The sequence below is a fragment of the Podarcis filfolensis genome, assembly GCF_964270895.1.
Source record: "Podarcis filfolensis genome assembly, chromosome: 1".
NCBI classification, from domain to species: Eukaryota; Metazoa; Chordata; class Lepidosauria; order Squamata; family Lacertidae; genus Podarcis; species Podarcis filfolensis.
The window spans coordinates 24,607,528-24,634,748 of NC_139604.1; the positions used below are offsets into that span (position 1 = coordinate 24,607,528).

The following is a 27,221-nucleotide window of genomic DNA, read 5'->3' on the forward strand; positions in this document are numbered from 1 at the left end:
TGTGATTTTAAGGGTCCCCGCTTCGCCGCAGCGGCCAGACCCAGACGCTACGGAGCCGATTCCCTCCGGAGCTCGGAGGGAATCCGCCATTAAACAATGGCACCAACCCGGAAGCCCCCCTTAAGAGTCCTTTGAGCCATTGTCACAGTGGGACAATGAGTCAGTGTCACTTAAGTGGGAGACCAAGCTGTGAAAGAAATAGTATGCAGTTCTCAATAGGCCAAAGGAAGAATGTGAGTGCAAAGTGGACCATTTGTCACAAACCCTCCTTCCAAACAATGGCAAGAAATGTTCAAAGTAATCCTCTCTTCGAAAGGCAGGTGTCGTGCTTAGCAGTAATTATAATGCCTAGAAGTGGTCCTCTCTTTAACTGTAATGCATACTGAAAACAAAGCTATTGTTCGATTTTATTCCAGAAATTAACAAGTAATGGCATTGTGCATTCATGTTGAGAAAACAATGCCAAGCATCTTACTAAGAAGTGCCACATCGTTATTTGAAACTAATATTACTAAATGCAAAAAGGTTCTGAAGTAACTTGAATGCAAATGTTCCTCTTCCTCAACCCACATTCACAAAGACAGGAGAAGGAAAGAGGTAGAGCTAGTCACATCCTACCAGAGGATATTATAAACTGCCCTGTGATCTTTGGACAAAGGGTGGTATAGAAATTTAATAAAATAAAAATAAAATCATCCTGCCCAGCAGATTGGAAATTAACTCCCTTCACCCTCCTCATGCAAATGCAGTCTTTTCACCTTTGTATATTAGAAGTATGAGTGCTCCTCCTAATGGAAATAAGCATTGTTTTTTTAAAAAAATCAATTCTTTTCCTAAAGTATTTCAGATATAGGATACTTACCCATTATTATGTGCAGTGTTGCAGTTACCGTGTGTTGTATGCCATTCACAGTATATGCCAAAATATTTGTAGAACCTGTAAATATTCAACAATGTGTCCAATAATGAAAGTGAAGTGAATAGGGTAATTCTACAAAAGAGAATATTGCAAAATGAATCCTCTAAGCCAGTGGGGAGCTGAATTCCTTTAGTAAAAGCATTTGCCCAAGTCAATTGATTTCTATAATGTAGGGTTATGGCAGTGTCTCACAACCAGATGTTAAAGAAGCATATAGTTTGAAGCATACAGTGCTACCTCCAGTTACGAACTTAATTTGTTCCAGATGTCCGTTCTTAAGCCGAAACCATTCTTAACATGAGGCACGCTTTCACTGATAAGGCCTCCTGCTGCTGCCACACTGCTAGTGCACGACTTCCGCTCAGATCCTGGGGCAAAGTTTGTAACTAGGGGCATCTACTTCCGGGTTGGTGGAGCTCGTTACCCGAAGCATTCGTAAGGAGGACAGTACGTATCCCAAAGTTTCACTGTACCTCCTTGTGGAAGACAATTCTTGCCCATTTATCTTTCCCCTTGCACCCCAGCACTACCTCTGATGCTGTTCCAGATGATTCCCCCAACTCTCCAGAGGAGCTTTCCAGGGGGCACAGGAGACTACAGGGCAAAGGAGGAAACAGCAAAAAATTGCTTCTTCCTGCCATTCCTCCAGCAGTTATGACCTACAAACAGAACTTCATTCACAAGAAGTCTGGCTCCAGCCCATGTTGCCTCAGTGGCCAATGTTCAGTTCAACTTTTCCTTTCTGGGTTTCTTGCCTTGGAATTTTGAAAGCCAGCAATGATCTGACCTGTTTCCATTTACCGTACTACTCTGGCTTTAATCTAGGACAAGAATGAGTTCCAACAGCTAACTTGTCTGTTACACAGATCCTAAACATGCACCTGGAAGAACTCCAGTTGTGGTTTTTTGACATAAGAAGTTATGCTATGTCAAGGTCAAAGTACATAAAACCTTTGGATCTCAGCAATCCTTGTGTGAAAGATGCAAATTCTAATTAAATATTTTGCACTATGCAGCCTCCCTCCACGAAACAAAGGCTCCAGGTAATGTATTCTTTTGATTATTTCTGCAGTCCCATGATATTATTATTGCACTGTTGTTCAACATGTATATGGTCCTAGCAATAATACTAGCATACAAACAAATAACAGTAACTAAAGGCTACTTATTCCATGGAAATAAAGGATTGGATCTAGGTTAAATTATAATACAATCCTAACATACGTGTATGCTCATAAGTCACAGTGAGCTCAGCAGGACTTACTCCCAAGGTGACTATGTATAGGGCTGCAGTCCTAGTTGCACTAAGGTCCATTAAAATCAATCTAAAAATTTAATCACAGCTATGTTAAGTTCCACAGATTTCAATGGGAACTAAGCACAACTAACGTATCCTGGATCCAAGCCAATGGATTTCTCATTTCCCAAGTGACAGCACTGTGCAGAGGTAATTAAAAGACTGCTTATTAATGGCAATGTTGTGGCTTCTTAAGTTATGGTGTTTCCCAACATATTACAAAAGACACATTTTTTAAATAGACAACACTACCAATAAAATGAAACTTCTATTCCAATGCTTCTTTTCCTGCTAACCAAACCTTCTCCTAAAGGGTGCTAAAGGGTGGGAGAAAGGGAAAAAGTACCAGTTCACGTAAAGCCTGACTGATGAAGGTACCAGACAGAAATTGTGGGGGGAAATGTCTTTGGAAGTGCAAGCACTCCTGCAGAACAATTAACTTAATTAACCAGACAACATGAATATTCATAAGTCTGTTAATGTCTCCACCACATCCAAACAGATAAATGTGATGTAATGACTTCCTAGTCAAGCATATCTAAGAATCTCACGAAAGCTGCACCAACACTGTGGTTCTTTGCCCAAAGTATCATGGAAATTGAAAATCGCGTTAACAATATATTATTCTCCACAAATTAACTGGAAGCAGGAAATAACGTAAATCTCAGGGCTATGAGATTTACAGTCCATATATATAAAATTCCTCTGTTTCATAACAATTTCATAACAATTAATCTGCTTTCCCCCAGTCCTTCCAGTTTTCTCCAAATCCCTCTGTACAGTTCCTGAGCTGTAGTTCCCATAGCAACAAACACTATTCCTAAATAGCCAGCAGTACCACCACAGGCTTCCTCCATCTGACTGGTTTTATTTTGACCACAGTATAGTAGCTTGTTATGTTGGTCTAACGAAACCTTTCTTCCGTTTTTTTCTCAAGGAAAACTACAATTTAGCACAATGCTGAATGACTGTTAACATTCTAGAACTGGGTGTTAGTTTTCTACTCAGAACTGATTTTAATAACCAGCTAAGTTAAAACTCGGGTTTTGTAATTCTGCACAAAACTAACATTCTTATAGCATGAAGCATGTCACTCAAGACTGACTGTAGCATATCCATGATAAAATAAGTAACACTTGAGTTGGATACCAATTTAAATTAGTCACATCAGCTTGCAGTATCTCTCTCACTTGTAATACCCAAGTTATATTTAATATAGAGAATAGGGCCAGGCAATATATCAATATATCATCCAAAACAGGTTTGAAATCCATGTTGCGATATTGGTTTCATAATTTTTGGTTTGTGTGTGTTTGTGTGATGCAAAAATCACAGTGTGGGAAAAACGGTGAAGCCAGCCATTGCCTCTACATTAGGCATCCCCAAACTCGGCCCTCCAGATGTTTTGGGACTACAACTCCCATAATCCCTAGCTAACAGGACCAGAGGTCAGGGATGATGGGAATTTTAGTCCCAAAACATCTGGAGGGCTGAGTTTGGGGGTGCCTGCTCTACATTGTTCCATCCTTATTTCGGACATGGTGATATATCAGTATATCAAAATGTTTAGCTGGTGATATATCACGATGTTGAAAAACAGGTATCGCCCAGACGATATCTCTCACTGATTTCCCCTGGGAATCTCTTGTGCTTCCTGAAAGTCTGCTCTGGAATGACATGGCATGAAACATCTTGTACCTACTGGTAGACCAGAGAGGACTTTTCCACTCAGGGCTTCCACCCCCTTTACATGCATATTCCTCCATGGTAACCCAGCATGGTACATGAAGTCTGCCATGATCCGACCACTACTCAGAAAGATAAATGGAGATCAGCAACTTGCCCATGCTTCCATAAACGGTTCTCCACTTAAGAATCAAAGTTGGGTTTACATAGACCATACTTATGTCTGTGAGGAAAAGATGGGCATCTCCAGAGTGCCATATAAAGAATATGGACTGTGCCAGTAGCAAAAATAAATAATTGGGGTTTTAGAAATAAATCAAACAATAAGTAGAGAACAATATAACAGAACCGAAGACAGTATAAAATCTGAAAGTGATTCTGTCACAATACCATAAAAACTATGTGTACCATTTTTTGTATTCATTGCTTTATATACTCTCACCTGCTGGTATTATTCCAAGAGGAACTTGTGCTCTTACTGGTGCAATTATGTCATCACCATCCCTCCTGGCATCCATCTGGGCTCTAAGCAGAAGACCATGAGCAACTTCATGGGCAGTCCCATCTCCACCAACGCAAACCACCCTGCAGCAAAACAGTGGCAAGTCTCTCTTCATTACAATTTAGTTCAAAAACCATTTAGTTTTAGGCTAAATATAGTGCGAGGCATTACATATGATCAAGCTGAAACAGATTATAATCTTTCTAGGACAGCTTATTGAACTAATATGCTCCAGAACAATTTTCTACATAGCTTTGACTTCTTTTGAGCTTTACAAATATGATAAGTGTGCTGTTCTCATTCCCCACCCCCCCCCACCCCCGTGTTAATATGTTGTTGGCGTCCGTCTGTCTCGGGAGATAATGGAAGAGTGCACCTTTGGGGGTAAAGTCAAACCGTTTGAGAGTTACAGTGCCTGCTGCCAATATGGGAGAGACTTGTTTCATTGCAGGTGGGGCTGATGAAGGCATCCGGATTTGCTGCTACAGGTGCACCCTGGCATTTCTGCTATCTGTGCTTCTCCCAGCAGCCATGCAATCAACGGGCAATATCCCACATTAGTCAAATTACACAATGCTATTTATGCAAATGAAGTCCATCGATTTCAATAGGTCTACTCTATGTGTGACTAAGTTGGATATCACCCAATTTGTACTAGTGTGTGTTTGTAGCATTTATTTAACCATTAAAGCGACTTTCATCACATTCCCTTAAACTATTTATTTAACTAATTTCTATGGCAGTGTTCAAAATATAGTAACTTCCCCACTGGAGCTTACAGCATAGGGAAAACCATACAAAACAGGAAACACTAATATACCAATAATAGCAGCAGTAAAAATGTCTCTGCTGATCTAGTTGCATCATCCAACCTTCCCAATAAAAATAAGAGCCCCTACCTCTTACACATGCAAACAAAATGCAACACAAAGCAAGAGTTATTAACGAAGACACTTCACTATCTTGCCCAAATTTCTGCCATCTGTATCTATTCAAGGCAATACTTTAGAGATTGTAAGCTCACTAGGGGACATTATGGGCAGTCTCACAGCCTAGCTTACCTTCACTGTGTTCATGGCAGAAACAAGATTCAAACCAGGGACTGCCAGATTAGTAGCTTGGTCTCGTAGCGGCTGTACCACATGAACTGTCAAATCCCATACATTTTGCTTGTGAATTTTATTCCGCTTCTGCCATTAGCCATATTTGTGTTGCCTTTAGCAGCTATGTTAGAGAGTAGCCAGCTTGCTTATAGTGGCTACAGTATGGAACTAAGGCTTCAGAGGCAAGGGCCAAATCCCAACTTACCCATGAAGCTCATTAGGTGCCTCTGAGCCAGTCACTGTCATCTCTTAGCCTAACGTACTTCACAGAGTTGAGGGAACGAAATGGGGAGTGGGAAAGCCATTTACACTGCCCTGAACTCCTAAAAGGAAGGGCATGATATAGCTAGACAGCTAGAATTAGAACAACTAAATGCACAGCTATCTTTAATGTTGGCTTGCTGATCCCAAAATTTTGAGCAAGCTTATATGCTTTCTACTCCCAGCTCTTCTGCATAGCATCCAGAAGTATAAAAATTAGTGCAAGCTGGTACGGCCTATCTGTAAAAAGCCTCAAGTAGTAATTTATTGAACACCGCTAGCTGTTTCAATTAACTGGCTATTTGAAAGAGAAATTTATTTTGTTGTCTTTTTCAAGTTTGAGGGTTTAAGAACATTTATTAAGATTCTAAATTAATTAAAGTATTCTAAGAAATAAATAAGAACAATAATGTCCTTAAACTAATAAAACAAACCATAACTCAGAATTGCTTGAATTACATATTATGATACCCTACACCTGTTTCATCTGGGGAAATCTGAAATTAGCCAGCTCAATAGAAAAGCCTGTGGATGCTATGACACAGAGAGCTTCTGTGAACCCAGACTGATTGATTTGGTAGGGAATCAAATGGTGGCGGGGTAATTCTGGGTGTGCACAGGAATGCCTGCATTGAATAACGGGTTTGTAGCAAAACTCTGAGACACGATACATGGGATAGAACCCCAAGATTAAAAATAAGCTGTGTGCCTACACCACTGATTACCCTTTCCTTGAATAAGCAGCATCCTTGCAGTAGAAGAAAGCAGTTAAAAGTTAAACTTACCCATGAAATGACGTCAGGTCACATTCCTTAAGTAATTTAAGAGCATGTCCTTCATATTCTGTAACTATGAAATATAATGCACAAACAGACAATTTCAGCAACATTCAACTTCTCAGTGTAAATTGACAAATCTGTCTTGGAAGTCATAATTCACAATTCAGAGATCTATTCAGTGTGCCCAGGAGACCTTTGGGGGTTTTCACTTAGTAGTTGGCATAAGGATCTCCTAATCTAAGTTCTCCTGGATATCAAAAGCACATTTGCCACTCAGTATGCCAGAAACACAAATATATTCTAGAGCCCCAGTGGGTAGACAGAACTAATCATATTTTTTTTGTTTCTGGACTGTGATCATGGGCATTACTTCTCCCTTATATTTTGAACAAGAAAAAATCAGTTACTTGTTTGCAAATTCGTAAACTAGGATTACGTGAATACTCAGTTATATACAGTACATTATCTGCTCTTTCCATAGCGATACAATGGTTATGTTGCGATTTATAGTTGTAGATCTTTGAAGTGCAAGCGTCTGCACAAGAATAAACTGGCATCTTCTACTAGATGCAATCATATCACACCACACAGAATTGAATTATCTGAAAATGAAATGGTATTTGCATCAGTAAATGCACATTTCTAACTTGGACAAGTTAACCATGGAAATAACAAAGACCGGAGACCAGTAGCGAAAGAATATAACACAGGAGGGTGGTGGTACAAGTATACACCAGAGTCTGTAGCCTCTGGAGAAAAGGAATCTGTCACTCTACATCGCTGTCTCTGTTTGTTGATATCCTACGCAGTACAGCAAATCCGGCAAAGAAAGACTAAACTGGCACAATGCAGATGGCATCAAGCATCATAACCACATTTAGCATTTTCTAGGGCATCTTTGCCAGAAGAGACACCCCAGCTGCATCCGCTCATCAAAGATTTCTGCTGACTGACATGACACCTCCAGATGGATTTTTTGTGTAAGAATGTGCATTATTATATGCAAGATTACATTAATCTTTCATGCTTGTCTGTCTTTGGTGAGAGTACATTCTCACTCTCCAGTGCTTTTAAATATTGTTGCGCTCACTCGGTGGTTATTTAAAAACAACTCATAAACACATCATTATTTGTATTTTGCCTTAGAGTTAGCCTCCTGCCTGCTTCATTAGGATGGGTAGCAAAGTCCTAAAGCAAAAAACAACAACAAAGACGGTGCAGTACACCATAGCACAGTTTCTCACCTGGGGCTGCAAATGGGAATTCCAGCCACAAAACAGCATAACATGTTGTCTCTACATATGCTAAACCCTTGACCTTTAGTCTTAAAAGGTCAAGAGTGCAAAGTGAAGAGCCCAGAAGCAGCTTTGTAGCACTGTCACTAATGTGTAAACAAGTTTCTCACCCCTCAAAGCTGTAGAGATGGGTAGAAAGAAGGGCCCCCTGCTTATATATATGCCTGCAAAGCTAGAATCGTGCCAGAAGCTACAAAGATTTTTTTTACAATCCTTGGGAGGCAAGTTTGAAATGCTCTTATAGCTCTACGCATCCCATCTTTAGCATGACTTAGCAAGGCTCAGGAATCATGTACTCAAAACATGCTTAGGTATACATTTCCCCTGCTTCTTTGACACTCTCACAGGCCAACATGAAGGGCAAATATGAACCAATAAGCTCGAATGCAAATAGTCAGAAGCCAAGACAAGAGTGAGAGTGAGATTATGTCTGAATCCAGTTTTGCTCTCGCCTTGTTTAGGGCTATGTGTAGGCAGAAGTAAGATATCAGAAGCACTGGCTTTCTTTTTTCCAGCTAACTGCAGTTTTTCCATTATGGCTGAATCAAAATGGTGGGTGGATTTAACTATGGTTTATCCAAATAAGCCAAGCCCATGCACAATGGCCAGCTTGGATATGCAATAGCTAAAAACTTAGCAAAGCCTGACCCAGTTTAAACATAATGACAAACCACCACTAACTGAAAACAGGGGCAGGTGCTTTGATTTTCCCCTGCTTGCCACACCCAAGGAGGAGAGGAGTGGAGGAAACAAGTTGAGGGCTCTTCTTATAGCATTAAACCATAGTTTAGTGTTTCATTTGATTTTAATTTTTTTGAAAGTTGGTTTGAGTAGCAGCAAGAAAAAGCATCTAATAAATGTAATAATAATAATGATGATGATGCACGGCAAAATATAGCAGCATTGTGTGTAACAGAAGTATGAATTTTCCTAAAATCATTCTTATTTATTGAACTTATATTCTGCCCCTACTCCCAAAGGAGCCTGGGACAGCAAACAGATCCACAATTTTAAAACAAAAATGCCTCAGCAAAATCAAAATAAGTAAATATAGCCAAATGCTTAAATTATGCAGGTTGCAGAATTTAGCTTATATTATGGAGATTTCATTTTAACGAAGGACCCTCACAAGCCTTACTTTCATCTTAGATTTGTGAAGAAAGGTTTTGCTCACATAAAGACTGAAGGGGTTTTACCACAAAAAAGATTCTGGCAGTCTACTAATTAAAGTCTTCCTGCTCTACTGAAATATATCTCAGCTTTACAGACTGTTCCTCTGATTGGCTGAGCAACATAAACACTATGAAGGATGAATTAATTTAAAGGTAACACACTTATTTTTTTAATAAAAAAATCAGTAAGCATGTTTTTTCTTGATCTACAGTTCTGCATAAATTCCTAGTGCACATTTTTATGATTTTACTATTAAAAATAAATTTCATATATCCATGTGCAATCTATGTCAGTTGATACACAGCAGAAGAACTTCTTGGTTTGATAAAATTATATCTGACAAAACCGAAGTACATGTCATTTGCCAAATTAACCTGTAGGAGGAGTGTTAACCACTAACCATAGCAATATGCTATGAATAGACCTTACGATAAGATAGTTTGAGATTTAATAATAAAAGGACACAATTCTTCAGCAAGAATAGTGTGAATGCATAAAAACTCTTCCAGATTTCCTCTGCATGTCATTGTCGTGGTATACATTTATCTCCAGAGTACATGTTTCGTACACATGCACCAGGCATGTACCAGCAAGCAGTTTTTCAGCTCTGAAAGCACTGTTCACCTGTCTGGAAAGGTAGAAGGACTGAGTCAAAAACACTACTGGGCCTCTCAGAACTGAATAATCTATTCGGCATCTAAGCAAGTAGAAGAGCTAGTCCCAGAGATCTCTGGACGGAGCAGTCATGGGGTACCTCTGAATTTGACCAGCAAGGCAGCTTCAGGCAAACTGCATCCAACTGCCAATTACTTGATATCATAGGTCAACAGCAGCACAGTGCTAAGATGAGAGATAGGCCCTCTGCCTGCTCTTGGACAGTAAACGGCAGCCTAGGTAGATCTAAAAGGTAGGCAGAGTGAACTTTCTAGCCATTCCTATCTCAGTGCTGGAGCAGAGAGGAAAGGATATGTTCTGTGTGTGATTGCATGACTACTAGGAGCCAGCATGATGGGTCAGAGCTGCTTACCTGACCTCCTGGCAGGTAAGTCACTGCTACTTACCAGAAGGGGAAAGGGCAATGCAGTGGTGAGGTTGGCATGTTGCAAACACACCAATGAAGCCGATTCAGTGGTCCTGCAAGTATATTTGCACCATCTTCCTTGCTTTACCTCTCCCAGGTCTGGTGGAACTGCCTCTGCCACAACACGCAGTCTACTACTGTTTGTGCCTGCAAACCCATCTGGGGTGTGTATGAGTGTGACTGCATATGTTGATTTTTATGAGAGAGGAACAGAAAGAAAGTGCTGTGCACCTGATAGAAAGGTGCTTGTGACAATGTGTAGGTGGGGAAATGTAAGTGTATAATATAATATTTGATACTACATTGGGGGGCACTCATATTTGGAATGCAACTCTGTATAAGGTTGGACAAGTTCCAACTCCCCACCCGGGATTGAATAATTGAACTGCTTCTATTCTATCACTGTGCAATCCTATTCATGGCTACCCAGAAGCATGTTTCAATGAGTTCAGTGGGGCCAACTCCCAGTTTGATTGTGTACAGGTTTGTTGTCTTACTCCCTAGAAAGTCTTGCCTTTTGCAGGGTTAGTGAATAACATACAGTGGTACCTCGGGTTACATACACTTGAGGTTACATACGCTTCAGGTTACAGACTCCGCTAACCCAGAAATAGTACCTCGGGTTAAGAACTTTACCTCAGGATGAGAACAGAAATTGTGCTCCGGCGGCGCGGCAGCAGCAGGAAGCCCCATTAGCTAAAGTGGTGCTTCAGGTTAAGAACAGTTTCAGGTTAAGAACGGACCTCCGGAACGAATTAAGTACTTAACCAGAGGTACCACTGTATTATACTAATTTTTTCATTAATTTCCTATAACTTCAGTAACTAATAAACAAGATGGAGAAATGTATTTAACAAACCAAGTGCATATGAAAATATTTAACTAAAAGATAAACCAATGACTGCACATCAACACAAAATAATTTTCGCTAACAAGGAATTTATTTCTTTAAAATCATGTGTGCTAAGTGATGTCATTAAAATAGAAACACTAAATGCAGACTGACCCATTTGTGGAGATGCTACCTCCAAAAATGGATCGAATCATGTTCCACAAAGCATCTTACCTGTAACGTCAGCCCTGATGTCAGCAAGCTTAAAGAGAGGTGCAACTTGTTCGTGATAAATGCGAGCAGCCTCTTTTCTATGACTATTTGGATTGACAAACACCTTTAATGACTTTGGCCTATTCGGAAAACCTTTAAAAAAAAACACAAGGAAAAAACCACATCAGGGTTTTTAAGGCTAATTCAAACCACTTTGAACACACAGCATTACAAAAGAATAAAAGCATGGATTGCAAACATTAACACCTGCAGATGAATATGCATCCTGAAAAGGTACAGCAAATTCTGGTTTGTGTCTGTGGCCATCTTTTTTTCTTTATTTTTTGCACAAAGCTGCTCATTACTTATATATGCCATCTACGTAATCCTGAAACAACTGGAGCAACTGACCTGTTTGTGCATCTCTACAGCTAAGAATAACTAGTACAAATGAGTCAGGCACCCTCATCAAGAGCATTATGTGACAGCTATCACGAAAGAGGTTTTAGGTCATGGTTCAAACCTGAAAGAAGGAGGGAGATCAAGTGAGAAGAGAATATTCTCCTGAGAATTTAAAAAAGGAAGTGCCTGTCAGCAAGGATTTGATAATAGTACTCCTTCACATTTGCTGCGGAGATACGATACTACAATTTTAAGGATTTACAGATTATGTTTCATGCCACACAGAAGGTGCACAGGTGCAAAAGAAATCTGCCCTTGATTAAAAGGATCAATAAAATAGAGGTATGAGAGTAAGGGAGGGGGATGAAAGCCAAAATACACATTTTGAAACAACATGTCTTGTTGATAATCTGTGCTTTTATCACTACAGCATTTAAAAATAAATTATCTTGTTAACTTTCACCTACCATACAACATTATTTATCATTGATTCTAATCATGTACACATCAGGTGATAATTCAAAGGATCATTTGTTTAGCAGTTATTTGCCCCTCTCTAATATCCCCAAAATTTTCAGTGGAAAAAATAAAACAACAGCTACATTTTTTTTTACAACATTGGCATTATCAGCACCATGCTCTAACCAACTGAGCTATCCAGGACTCTTAACTAAGGACCATGGTTTATCACACCAAAAATAAACTTTGTTTTTGTGCACTGTATTGTTTCATTGGGACTTGAGGCTTGCAGGGGAAATGGACACACTCAGGCATGATCTTCCTGGACAGGCAAAATAATGTCAAGTCTCCAAGCAGAGGTCAGGGGTGTCAGGACCAAGGACAGATCGCTCTAGGGCTAGCTAGTTGGAGCTTTCCCTCCTACTACAACTATAGAGGGATGCTGCCACCCAAAGCCTTATGTAGGCTAACAAGGCCTGTGATACGATGACTCTATCTACCTGAAGGGGGACTTTGCTTTTCTAAAGGCCTTTCCCTAATTTTGTATCCATTAGCTACTTTGGGGTTGCTGCTGGGGTTTTGTCTTCAGGTCCACGTCCTCCGGCAAAGAAAGCAAGAGAGAAGCTACTGAAGATTATTCCCTGGAGGCAGCAGCATGTGCCTCATCTTCCTCTGAATCTTCCTCAAAGTACTGAAGGCCCCTGGGGTCAGGGGCCCTGACACACTCTCCTCTGTCCCATTCACACTGTGGATCCAGATTTAACGAACATATTAGAGTTTGCTAAACCAGAGTTAACCATAACATCTAAGTGGAGAAACCATGGCTTAACAAACCACATCTTTTCTAAAACTGGTCATGCATAGTGTACACAAGAGGGTGGTCAAAGGACACGCATGGGTACAAGGCTTGTTCTCAGTCCAATAACCAATGGTTTACGAGTTGGAAGTTGTTATATATGAAACCAGCAAAATGATTTGCAGAAACATCACTACAACCCTAAAATGATTTCCCAAAGGGTTTGGAGAATTTGCTTCGATATCTCGATTCACTAGGGACTTTGTTTTCTCCTTCCCAAAATATATTATTCAGCAGTCTTACAGCAAACAACTTTATAATCTAATAATGTTAAATAGTTTCAGGTCTCATTACCGGCATAAAAGTGCTGTAGCCTTTAGCATCATTAGAGCCTATGCTCTATTGAATTGCTCATTGTAGCTTCCTTTGCTAAAGTGAACTAGGACTTTAAAACAAAATAGCCAACTGTTCCTCTGGTAGTAACAAATGTGCTAATATGCACTAGTTTAAACTTGATCTATCAGTGAATCAATGAACCATGAAAGGTAGGGGTTAATCAGGGAGTTCTGAAAACAAAAGCTCATAGGGCAGCAGAGACGCTATCCTCAGACACACATCTGTGCTGTTTTCACTGTTTAGTTTTATGGCAGCAGGCTCATGTTTACAAAAGTTAAGGGCTTGAAATGATGTCACTGTCACATACGTTATTAATATTTTATACAACAAGCAATAAGAAAACTGCTACATAAAGACAGAAGTAATGATGTGAATAAACATTTTTCATGCTAACTAGAGATATACCACCGTTGATGCTACACTGTTAATGTATAACATTAATGGGATAATTAAACCTTCATGCATGAAGCTTTCGATGTTCACATTAAAAACTTGGTGTGAGAGGCATGCTGTAAAAGGAGCTTCTGTAACAAATTTCTTCTATAAAATAGGCACTCTTAATTTTTATACTGAAAGCATAGCTCTATATTGCTCACTGCTAAAGTCAAGCAAAAATTTAGACTAAAAATCTCTCCTAAGAGAATGTTTAAATTATGTAGTTTTAATTTAAACCAAAAATTATCAGTTTTTTAAAAAAGGAAAATATGACTGCTTTGAAACAAACCTTTTCTGGTTTTGATGCTTTATCTTAATATTTCATAAAACCATAGAATTGTAGAGTTGGAAGGTTAGAGAACCATAGAATTGTCAAGTTGGCAATGCAGGAATCTTTTGCTCAATGCGGGGCTCAAACCCACGACCCTAAGATTAAGAGTCTCATGCTCTTCCAACTGAGCTATCCCAGCAGTCATGCAGGGATGTTTTGCCCAATTTGGGGCTTGAACTCAGGACTCAGGGATTAAGAGTCATGCTCTATGGACTGAGTTATCCTTGATTTATATTACACAGTATTCTTTCAAATACTACAACAAACTAAAGTAACCACACCAATCTTCCCCACTTCACATAGATTCCTGGTTCCAAATCTTGTTTAGGAGGAACCTGGTTACCATACATATGCGTGTATAAGCCAACTTTTCCAGCACATTTTTTATGCTGAAAAAGCCCCCCTCGGCTTATACTCGAATGAGGGTCCTACCCGAGCACATTTCCAGCAGCCCCTTGCCGGAGCAAGCTGTTTGCTGCCACCACTCGTGCCGCCTCCGCTCTGCCAAGCGCGGGCACAGGAGCCACAGAGGCTGTTGTTGGCGGCGGCGGAGGAACCCTTTTGGGCTGCTTGTTCTTCCTCCATTGCTGCCGCCACCAGCCTCTGCCTCTTGACAGCACCCTGGGTAGACAGGGGGATGGGAGGGGCTGGGGGTGGGGGTGGGAAGAAAAAACCCCTCTGCCATGTGTGCATGAGCGCGCACACACACACACTCTGGCCCACCAGGAGGTTTGTGGTGTGGTGAACTGGCTTATTCTCGAGTCAATAAGTTTTCCCAGTTTTTTTTGTGGTAAAATTAGGTGCCTCAGCTTATATTCAGTTCGGCTTATACTCAAGTGTATATGGTAAGTATGGAAAAACAAACTGGAACCAGAGGAGAGAAGGAGAAAGCATCCTCATGACTCCCAGTCTCCTATTGTGTCATATGCTTTTAACACTGCTGTCTTTGTCTTTAACTGCTGCTGGTTTTCCTTGTTTGTTTTGTTTTCTGGTTGCATTTTGTTTGGGTTTTAGGCTGTACTTTTATATTATTTTGTACTATCTCCATTTTGTATACATTTTCCTGGTGTACTTTTGCAGAAAAAAGTGAGGTATAAATCCACGAATAGCAATAATAAATCATATTTGCATTTCTAAACAAGAGATCTACTGCAAACTAGAGTTAGCACAAACTCATGATTTCAGATCCTATGTTGTCAGCTCCCAAACAAATCACAGTTTGAGGGCAGCCGCAAGCTTAGAAAATAGCCTGGTTTGGATCTGTTTATTAATTCAAGCTATGAACAAGCCTTTTCCTTGAAATCCACAGTCAAATCACTAAGCATCTAATTAACAATAGTTTCTCATTTCATCCAAACCAGGAAACTATGGTAACCAACTTTAGAGCAAGCTAGTATGCTAAACAAACTTCAAATCATGGTGTATGAGACTGGGTTGTTCTGAAATAACACACAGAGCTTTACTACAGTCCATAGACCCAAAATATGATACAATGATAGTATATAAAATGTTATTAAGGTATAAGATCGGCCTTGCTAGCCAACAGAGTAGCTTTAGCTTGTACATACTGATTTCTGATTTTTACTGCCTCCAAGAGGAATTTTGCTATGGCTAGTGTAATAGTATCAATCTTATCCTCAAAGAGGACATTGCTTCTGATGAAATGGAAAACTCTAGTTAATTGGAGATTTGCTGGTTTAATTGCTGCATGCCACAAAGGGAGGAGTGAAGTAGCTCCATATGCAGACGAAAGAGTTCATGCATATATTGGTCTGGTAAGCCAAATTATGTTTATTCAAGCACAGGCATTGGCAGTGTTTTGATGTGACATTAAACCAGTTTAGCAGTACAAGAACAACCAGTACAATCCCTCCCTCCAGCACAGTTGCAATGAGATCAGAAGTTTTTTGCATTTTACTTCTTTTGTCCAAACCAATAAATGTGCTTAATGTTAATTACAATTTAGAGAAACAGGTCAGGTTTGTAAACCATGGTTCAAAATTTGCTTGCTTCTGTAAACCACAGTTAAGAATAACCACAATTTGAGTTCATGCAAAACAAGTAATTATAATTAGTTGAAAACAGAAGTGAAAGCTTCCCATCTCATCCTCACAGATGTGCCAAAGGAGGAATGGTAAATTGAGTGTGCAAGCCCTGAAGCTTGTGCATGTAGTGATAAATCAGACTTTTATTGGCGAGCCAGGCCAGTAAAATGTTTGGTTTCTTGTTACATATTAACAGAGGCTTAGACTAATTTAAAATCAGCTAAGTGGGATATGTCACTAACAGAATAAGATGGCAATTCTAAGTACACTGATTTGGGGGGAAAGTCCTACAGAAATCAATAGGACTTATTTCTCAGTAAACATGTTCAGCCTCATACTGTAATTTTTTAAGGTTAAGAATGTTTAGAAAATATAGAAATAAAGTCTTTCTAAAAAGTGCTTACCATTCAAAATTTCCTTCAAATGCTTAAACCACAGGTAACAATGGTCCTCACTTAAATTACTTAAGTTGATGACAGAATCCTTAAGTTTGTTTCCTTCTTTTTTCAGGCAGACAAAAACTGTGATACCTAATAATAGGCCACCTTTTTGTTGCCCAGCAAAACGACGGCGTTTCAGTTTTACGGAAAATACATCTTTCATTTCGACATATTCCTCTTCATTTGTCAAGCCCACATTGGAACCACCTGCCCAAAGGAGGAAGAGAGAGTGTTTATTTTCATACCACATCACAGTTTAATCCCTTATGGTTCCATCCTAACTAAAAGTGCACATACAAAATATCTATTATTGTCACTTTTTTCTTGAATGCATGCCTGAAAAAAAATAGTTTTAGAGATACTTAAGGGCTGTTCATGAACTGTGAAGAGAGGGCCAGACTCTACATCGCTGGCAACCATGTGGGACTTACAGCAGTTGCTTCCATACCACACTCAGTAATATTTAAAGTTGTTTCTTCTTCACAGAAATAATTGTGCTACTCTCCTCCACATTATGTTATACTCCTTCTCCAATGGTTCACAAGGCCAAGAGATGAATATCTCCCTTTACATCTGTAAAAAAACTCTGAGCGCAAGCCCCGTCCTCCCCCACCGCTGCCTAATTTTGATAGCAGCTGCCCTTTTACATACAGTTCCAAAAGTGCTTCTTTAAATCCCTCACACAATATTTTTTTTTAAAGCAGTTTAGGGATATATCATGGAAGCTCCACAGCAGGTTCACTACCTCTCTCCCATTCTTGGTTTTCCCTCACAAAATGGGTTATATGCAAGTCAATATGTCACTGAGTAACTTTGTCAGAATGGCTGGAATTCCTTGCACCACAGAGACACAGTGCTTATTTGCATGTCACAGGAAACCGTAGTTAATTTTACGTACGTCTGAACCAAGGATCATTGTCTTGTTTTACTCCCAACAGGAGCTTACAGGAAAACAAACAATGAACCTTGGTTTGGACACAACACTAAGGAATTGTAGTGTGTTTCCTTGGTATGCTATTGTGGAGGGGCAAAGTGGCCGAATCATCAGTTTGATAACTATGGGTTTACCATGACATGCAACCTACTGGTTCCTTTCTTTGCTCAGAAGCAAAAAATCAAACAAGATTTGGCTGCCTCTGAGACTCCAAATTGGATAGCTGACTTTAAGAGAGTCATATTTCTTCTAGAAGGACTCTGATAGGACTTTATGATTTATTCTTCTTGTCCTTAGCCACAGCAATTCCCCCCCCCATCAATGTCACCATTAAACAATGGCCTTTAGTATGAACAGTCTCATCATTAGGAAGCCATACTTTTAATTGTCTTCCTTTAGGATGAAATTAGCAAAAACAAACAAATAGACTCTGGGACCAAAAGGCTGAACCTCCTTTATCACCTTCTGTTGCACTGTGGACACAGCCTTCAAAATGTGGAATAAAACATGATCACAGCAGTTGCAGCAGACTATCAAGCTGGCCACGTACCTCTCCTTGAAGCTTTCAAGGGAAGTAACCTATTCTATAAGCTTCTCTTAACATGCATGCCTCAGAGGTTCTAGTCTACCTTCCAGTAGATGATAAAGTATCCATGCAGCAGGGAAGCCACCTGCTCCTGAGTAAAATGGTTTTCGTGTGTCCTTTCATCCATTAAGGCTGGTATTGCAGATGGTGAAATACCACGGCCAAAGGCCCATGGCCAACAAATCAAGGGAGCAAAGAGAGCATCTTGAACAAATCCCTCTGGTTACATGCCACTTATAAGACAGACAAAGACTGGTCAACCAAAAGTATTTCTTTTTTTCTGTTTCCTTTTCTTAGCTTTTTTATAGTAAGACAGCATAAAAGCAATCTTACAGCTATTCTGGTTGCTGGTGCTGGAATGTAAAAATAAATAAATGACTGGTTGCATTCCTTGAAACTCTAGATTGACATCTTATGGAGAAGCCTTACTAGAATGTATATGTAGACTTTCCTCCTAGGAACCATGGAAATCACAGTGCACTGTTTCTTACAATTCTAAAATCACTTTTTCAATGCAATCGGTGCTCATGGTGATGTACAACGATTACATGTCATTAACATTGGAAATACATTTTCAACTTTCAAACTTTTGACTTCATCTGCATCTATGGAATTTTGAACACCTGCTTCTCACTACATTAAAAAAAGAAACTATTTTATTTCCCATAGTCAAAATCTTCTAAATAAGCTAAACTTGCCTTTAAAAAAACCCCCACACAGTAATTCTTTCCATTCAAGAACTATCCATTCATTAGTATCATACTGATTATTCCTAGCTGTTTCAAAACATTAACTATCCTCTCATATTACCTAGAAGGATACAGGGTTCCATCTGTTCTTATAAGGGGTTTAAGTATACATTAGATATCATGCTATTTATTTAATTCAGCACCCACTTCCCATTGTATTCCCCCCCAAGTCAATTTAATTACAAGGAATAAAGATAATCTTTCCTGCCAGGTTGTTCCATCACCATAAGAGCAGAGCAGGGACCTTCATAAAGTAGGCTGCACTTGTTAGGTCCTCTTCCATTTTTAACTACACTTAACGCTAAGAAAGGTCTTAACAAAAACAATACTACACAGCTCTTAAAAATATTATTATAAGCCAAGAGCTTGTCTACATCAATTTTGGCACATCTGCTTGATAGAGAGCATAAACAGGATTAGCTGGATTTATCTGCTTGACGCTAATTGTACTCACAGTTTCTGCACATGTCCATTTCCCCCAAATACAGCATGAAAAATAAGTATGGCTAGGATAGTTATTTCTACCAGCATGTGTTACGCACTTGGATAAGGCATGCTATATTCTTAAGTAAACGAGTGCTCCTAAAATGGGTTCAGACGTGCATTTTCCTCTAATTACTATCTATAATTACCTTTGAAAAATTCTTCACACTTTGCTAAACCTTAATTCTCTTCAGCCTGAGAGTGAATGAAGGGGAAGAGGATTTCTCATTCTTTTCTCCTTGCTTCCCCCTTCAGCTTTGGGATGCAAACCGAGGGATAGGGGAAGAGAGAAAACTGGCCCCACAGAATATGTACCTTAGATACATATCATCCGAGGCAAAATCCCAGCCTTCACATGAGTTTTTAAGTTGAAGGGCAATTTTTTCCTTCATAGCTGAGATGAAGTGTGAAAAGAGATTGTATTAGCTAAGCTTGACCTCAGCCAAAATGGCACCTGCATTGTCTTCTTGTTTGGAGGCTATGAGAATAAGTAATATCCCAAGCTTTGAAGGCCTTTCTTATTTCTGGATCCCCAAAGGTGCCAGAAAACAGAAGTTAGGCAGGAAGCAGGCAATATAAGTTGCTAGGGCTGTACTCCCACAGAGAATAAATAACCATGGGGTGGTCTGGCCTCACAGGATTGGCCTCAGAGAAGATACACCCTTGGGCCCACATTCTCTAACTATCCAGAGGACTTTGTTGAATACATAATGCTAAAAGTAATAAATGAGACCAGCTCATTACTGTCACAGAATTGAATTCAAGAGAATGCCAATTACTTGTTTGTATGGGAGATGTGCTATTCCAGCCCCTCCCTCAGCACCCAAGGATCACCTTTGTTGTGAGTTGAAAAGTGCTATCTGTTGAAAAAAGCAGAACATCTCATATAATGATTAACTCTGGAGATTTTCAGTCTCTGGGTTTAAACACTTCTCTTTTCTGTCTTGTGTCACAAAGGGCGCAAGTAACAATGCGGCCAAACTGTGTGTCTTAGGGCAAAAAATACCCAACTGAATTCTGATTAACTTTAATGTATATCATGGCTACATACATGGCTATTAAAAAATAAAGGTATGTCTAACTGCATTCTATACACTTAGTTCAAAGTAACTGGAGGTAAACCTCATTGTACAAAGCAAATATGCTCAATGTTCCTGTCAAATATTTTCCAGACAAATTTGACAGCAATATGATCTGATCCATTTGAACCAAACCTACTTTTCACTCACAGCAAGAAATCACAGTATTAAATAATACTGTGCAGTCTCTTAGAAAAGCCCATTTCTTACGGATGAATGAAAGTTTCCTTTCAGAGGTATCTTCTGTATAAACAGTAAAGCATCACTGAATATGACCCAGCACTCTGTTGAACTGCAGCAAGTATAGCTGCAGGATTAAATGATAAAGCTCAGAAACTTCAAAAGACACATGGCACTAAGGGCTTATTCACACATGCACACCAATTTACTGATACAGTATTTCATACCATTTTGATTCCCAGTTGCGTGTATGAACTACCACCATTTAGTGTGGGGAAAACTAATATGTGAATATATAAGTTCTTTCTCATGCTCAACACATGCCACTCCTTGTTTTATGCTGCAGCCATTAGGCAGTGAGCATACATGTGTGAATTGACCTGGAGATATTTGAGGATGTGGTGAAATGAGTTACTGAAAGTTCCTATTGCAGGATGCAGACTATAGTTACTACTAGGTTGTTTAAAAATAGGGTAGGAGTCAACTAATGAGTCCTGTCTGCAGAAGTCCTATGGAACATGGCTTTCCCCACCTCCCCTCCCCTGTGTCCCATGCCTCCCAAACTGGCTCAAGGTGGAGTTGGGAGAACCCCAAAAGAGCATTTAGGGGAAGAATAGGGGAATTGTTCCATCTGGAAAGTCAAAATGCTTGTCGTGACAAAACTCACATTTTAGTGCAACGTTTAATTCCTCTCATAGTGTCCATGGGGTGGGGGTGGGAGGGTTCAACTAAATTTTACTCAGAGTAGACCCATTGAGCTCAATTGACTTAACTTAGTCATGTTCATTAATTTTAATGTGTCTACTCTGAGTAAAACATTGTTGACTACCATCCTTAGAATAATATTAAGCCCTAGTATTCTCATACCTAATATTGCTTGGAAATTCTAGGTACCCATTGGTTAAACTTAGTGCAAAATGGTGCCCAATTATATCCACACATAGACAAAAGCCTGCTCCTTGATCACAGGAAGAAAATTAGGTTGTGCTATCTGAAAGGGTGGCCAAATCCGATAACAAATAAGCATGTCTCCAAAACATATAGTAAACATATAATAATCTGTATGCACTGTAATATTTTACCAAAGTGTGTGTATGAGTGTGCATACACACCCTAAGTGAAAACAGCTTTATAAGTGTTTATATACTATTGTATGTAAACATCAAGGCAATCTGTGCTTCCTATGAAGCAGATACCACACACAATGGGCAAGCACACAACATTCAGACCACAAAACTACTTCCAGTTCAAACTGTGTACTCTTTCCCCCATGTTGTTTTGTGCCATGTGTTGCACTGTGTGGTGCTTGTAATCATTATATCCACCTGTGAATCAGATCAATCAATCAGGTCAAGAACAGTAAGCTGACTGGTCAGAAACGTAATATAAAAACCTCACATTCCTGATAATACAAGATGTTGCACACAAGTGAAAGTGCATCAACGCAACACAATCAGTCAATGCAGAACACAAAACCGTACAGTGCTGACTTAGGATGAGTCTGGAAAAGCATTGTCTGTGTTCTTCTTTGTAATATACTTGTCAGCTGCATAAGGAGAAAAGCTAATCCTGTATGTAGATTTCATTATTACTCTGCAGCCTTTATCCATGGTAACCATAATTCTTAATCCTACCATTCTCTGCAACTGTAGTCTTATTTCTATCTCATCTTATTCCTACCAACTATATCCAAACAAACAAACAAAGACCACATATGCATCAAGAACTGTACTAAGCAGTGGGCAGAAAAGAGACTGCGTCGTACAGAAATTTTGGTTAGGAATCTGATTCCTATAAATACACAACAACTCATGATAATAACGTTCCCCTTCCCTCCCACCCTTGTCCTGGCATTGTAGAGCTAAAATCCCTTCCCCACACCCAGGCATTAGACAGCCATGGGCACCTGTACATCCTGCCCCTGCTTGAAGTGTGATGAGGAAATCTTATGGACCACAGACTAAGGGTGCCAACTATCAAGCTGTGGTCCAGCCAGGTGGGGAGCACAAGCACCCTTCTGTTGTTGACCAAGAGGGACAGAAGAGACTTTGGTTAATTACTATACTGCAGCAGGGGACTGTGAGGTAGGGGGGGTCCACCAAGTCCTCATTCACTAGAATCATCCCAATTATGACATTAGGTTGGCTTGTGGAGGGGGGAGCACACGACAGACCAGCTTACCCACCCCCACTATTCTATCACAGCTACCCAACCCAAATTGTTGTTGATTGATAAGAGGGGCCTGGTACTGGGCGCTTAGCAGTTGTGCATCTATGTACAGAGAGCAGGATGAAGCCCTGCATGACCAATAGGGCTATTTCAAAATCGGGGGGGGGGGGACAAGCTCAGGACATGAATTTGTTATTACACTTCAGTTATTTTTCACTATCACTTTAATATTTCTTATATAATCTTCTCTCTCTCTCTCTCTCTCTCTCTCACACACACACACACACACACACACACACACAATCTCTATAACTACATCACATCATAGCCAATGACAAGAATTTATTCCTGGTATTAGAAAGTATGTCGTTGGCTCAGGTTTTTTTGTTTCTCTAACACTCTCTCTGTTTCCAAGATACACACTACTATGTAGATCGTAACATCTGTCGCTTCAGAGATTGAAAGGTTTGCAGAACCTGCCTAAGCATACTTTCCTATACCCTGCTATTAGGTCAATTTACAGGGAAGATATGCGGTCTTAACTCAAATCAATTAGAACACGGCAAGTTAGCTGTACACCGTATACAGCTCTGTCATTTAAAAGCAGCACCGATCAGTTTCTGCTCTAATCTTCTTGTCAAAAAGCAAGTAAATATTGCATCTATTTTTAAATCAGTTTCTTTTCTTTGTAAATATATTGCCTACTAAGTTATGTTGTGTTGAAATATATTAATTTATTAATGCAATAAAAAAATTAAATGTTGAATGCATACAAAATCAGATCAATAGAAGTTTACTTTTCAAGGGAATGTTTCCAAGTCTAACCAGAGAACTAAAAGCCCCCAAAGAAAACTAAATTCTCAACCTGCAATCTTGCAGAGTTCCAAACAAGAGTGCAAACATGCTATTTTCAACATTTCAAGAAGAATTAGTTTATACAATTAAATATTATTTACTTAATATATTTCTTATCCACTCTTCACAATCTCAGAGCCTGGTGTGTTACATTTTTAAGTGTTACATTTTAAAAAGAAATGCAACAGAAAAAGCCGCCATTGTTCACTATGGGTTGTATTCCTACTCAGAGTAGACCCAATGAAATAGATAGATATTAGGGATGTTAATTTTAATGTGTCTACTTTGAATAAGTTGAATATGGCCCTAAGTTAACAACCAGTAAGCTAGTAAATCACAACAGGCTCCAGCCTTCATGCCTAGCAAATGCCTGAGCAAAAAATTCAAGCTTTACATCAACAATAGTAAATGTTTAGAAGTGTTTCTAACTTATTCAGTGTTTTATGCAAACAACCGTTGCCTTTATCTGAAAGTTACCCAGCACACTGACAGGTAATAAAAGGGTTTAAAAACAAGGTGACTGTCCAAAAAAACCCATTTTGCTCTTTTCAAGTGCTTTGGATCATTAGGTAAAAACTTACACTCATGGGACTGTGCCGTGCAACAGTAACTTTCCACCAGAAGTCAGCAGACCTATGATGGCAGTTCTAGTCATGCAATTTGGAGGCATGGATTAACCAACAACAACATGAGCTGATATTAGCTCTGCCTGTTATTATACTTTATGGTGCCATTGCCAAACAACACTGCATATTTCTTCCAGAAGTCCGTTTCTCCCAAGGTAAAGGTAATGGGACTCCTGACCATTAGGTCCAGTCGTGACCGACTCTGGGGTTGCAGCGCTCATCTTGCTTTATTGGCCAAGGGAGCCGGCGTACAGCTTCTGGGTCATGTGGCCAGCATGACTAAGCTGCTTCTGGAAAACCAGAGCAGCACACGGAAACGCCGTTTACCTTCCCGCCGGAGTGGTACCTATTTAACTACTTGCACTTTGACGTGCTTTTGAACTGCTAGGTTGGCAGGAGCAGGGACCAAGCAACGGGCGCTCACCCCGTTGCAGGGATTCGAACCGCTGACCTTCTGATCGGCAAGTCCTTGGCTCTGTGGTTTAACCCACAACGCCACCCGCGTCCCTCCCAAGACTTCACCCCAAATGCATCAAATACTAGTATGATGTGCAATGAAAGCTGCCATAGTATCCCTGCTTCACCCTTGCTTTCACCAAAGCATTACACTCATACAGAATAATTTATTCTGAATGAATATGGCACTGGAATAGAGTCTAGCCCAACTGCAACTTGTGAAGGTTGTTACTTTAGATGGCTGCTCCTTTGAAATACCCATGGGACAGGCTGGGGAACGGCAGGCAACTCACGGAAATGAAAAACAAAACAAACAAACAAACAAACAATAAAGCTTCCACAGTTCAAATAACTTTAAAAATATTAAGGGAATAAGGGAGCGATCTTAATCCTGCACTACCGGGGGAGGTTTGGAATTGGCAGTGAGCAAGTTCTGACACTGGGAAGTCCCCATCATGCCCATGGAAAGAGTAGGCTGTTGTGAAGCTACATCTGATGGTGTTCCTGCTGGCAGGAGCCAGAATAAGGCTTCAAAATGCAGAGGCAGAGCAGTGTCAGACAAGGATCCCCGGATCCCATGTCAGTCTGTTTGCAGGAGACGTAGCTTTGCTGACCAGCTGGGAGTTAGCGTAACCAAAACTGCACGTGCACAAAACACACAATGCCCCCCCCCCCAGCCCCTTGCACTCAGACCAGCTGGAGCTAATGGATCTTCAAATGTGGCAGAAGCTCTGAGCAACGGTGGTCTCCTATTACAATTGCTCTGCCCAATAACAACAAAATAACCATGCCCATTTAACAATTGGGTCTAATCTGTAGATATGACAAAGGGAGCCAGAACTCAACTATCTTCCTACAGTTAGCTGATTAGTACTAATTTTTTTTTTTTTTGCTTAAGTCACACAATACTGAAAAACTAGAGAATTGTAGCTGCAATTAACCAAAAGGTCAAATTCTAAAAGGAAACAGCAGATACCACCACAAGAGTAACAGATGTTCTTTGAGTTCATCTGGACAAAAACATAAGCATATGTGAAAGAAATCCAATACCATCATAAAATCAGTTGGTGTCTAAAATAATAGCACGCCCTTATGGCAGAATGGTAATGTATGTATCAAATGTACAACACATTATGTTTCAACAGAATGTTCCAATAAGAATTCATAACCAGCAGAAATTAATGCCAGATTCCCATCCCCCCCCCAACAAGGAGAAGCTACATAAAGATTATAGCAGGCTATTAAGGCATGCAAGCACATACTGCTCAGAATTCACAGCTATTCAGATTTGATCTGTAAATGCAATATAAAGGTAACAATTAAGTTCCACTATCAACAAAAATAGAACATCACAAAATAATGCAAACACAAAGGACTTTGCTAAGGTGAAAAAAGCAGCAAGCCAAGATAACGAACAGTCATTTTGCTACTGCTTTAGAGTTTTTCAACATACAGTAAAATTCTTTCACACCTCAGTATGTTTTTCTTAATAGGACACCACTATGCAAGAAACATAGACCAGCCACCACAAGTTAAGGGTATAATTAAGTGGAAGATTCTAAAATGCACTAAAATTTTGATATCCCTTCCATTCTGTCTCATGTGTTCAAGCTGTGGGGGCAGAAAATAACCATGAAAATAATGCTTGCTACAATTTAATCAACCTGGGAGAGTTGCACCTATTTATTCTTAAAACTTGAAATCTGCATTTCTGCAAACTGTATTCAAGGTGACTTCACAAAGAGTAAAATGTAATAAAAATGCAGTGAGTTACAGAGCAATCCTAACTCCTCCCTCCCCCCATGCTGTCCTGAACTCAGGACAGTGCAGTGTTAGAAACTCAGCTATATAAACTATTCACCAAATGGCACCTTACAAATCAATGACAGTCACCACAACAGAGTGTCTAGGTGCCATAAAATAAAAACCAACAAGATTACAAAGCTGAAAATAAATTGTGTACATTGTCAGATTAATAGGTAACCGCTCCGGCAGGAAGGTAAATGGTGTTTCCATGCGCTGTTCTGGTGTCAGTGTTCTGTTGCGCCAGAAGCGGCTTAGTCATGCTGACCACATGACCCAGAAAAACTGTCTGTGGAGCGGACAAACGCTGGCTCCCTCGGCCTGTAAAGCGAGATGAGCGCCACAACCCCAGAGTCATTCACGACTGGACTTAACTGTTGGGGTTCCCTTTACCTTTAACCACCTCATAAAAAAACATACATTGGTTTTCTAAAAATAAAATCTATGTACCGTATTTTTCGCCCTATAGGATGCACCGTCCCATAAGGCGCACCTAGTTTTTTTGGGGGGAAATAAAGGGGGAAAAATTTATTTCCCCCTCCCCCTCAGGCACGGGGCTCCCGCATGCAGGCAACTCTCCGCAAGCCGTGGGAGCCCAGCGCCGGGCTCCCGCACTTTGCGGAGAGCTGTACGAAGTCTGGGCGCGCTGAGCTCAGCGCGCCCAGGCTTCAGCATGCAGGCAACTCTCCGCAAGCCTGGAGAGCAAGAGGGGTCGGTGCGCACCGACCCCTCTCGCTCTCCAGGCTTCAGCGAAAGCCTGCATTTGCCCCATAGGACGCACACACATTTCCCCTTCATTTTTGGAGGGGAAAAAGTGTGTCCTATGGGGCGAAAAATACGGTAAATTACAAAAATG

The 27,221-nt window shown here is 40.1% G+C and overlaps 1 protein-coding gene across 2 annotated transcripts in view; it reads right to left on the reverse strand.

Moving 5' to 3' along the window:
• The window catches only part of CERKL (CERK like autophagy regulator), a 43,131-nt gene that overhangs the window by 12,046 nt on the left and 3,864 nt on the right, over positions 1 to 27,221 (reverse strand). For both annotated transcript variants that reach the window (XR_014551933.1, XM_083630116.1), the window contains exons 2-6: positions 16,410 to 16,652; positions 11,163 to 11,294; positions 6,554 to 6,617; positions 4,345 to 4,487; positions 863 to 937 (exon numbers count right to left, since the gene is read on the reverse strand). Coding sequence is in view for 1 of the 2 variants with exons in the window: in XM_083630116.1 (XP_083486242.1) it covers positions 863 to 937; positions 4,345 to 4,487; positions 6,554 to 6,617; positions 11,163 to 11,294; positions 16,410 to 16,652 (657 nt within the window). In the remaining variant the exon portion in view is untranslated. The remainder of the gene's footprint in view (positions 1 to 862; positions 938 to 4,344; positions 4,488 to 6,553; positions 6,618 to 11,162; positions 11,295 to 16,409; positions 16,653 to 27,221) is intronic.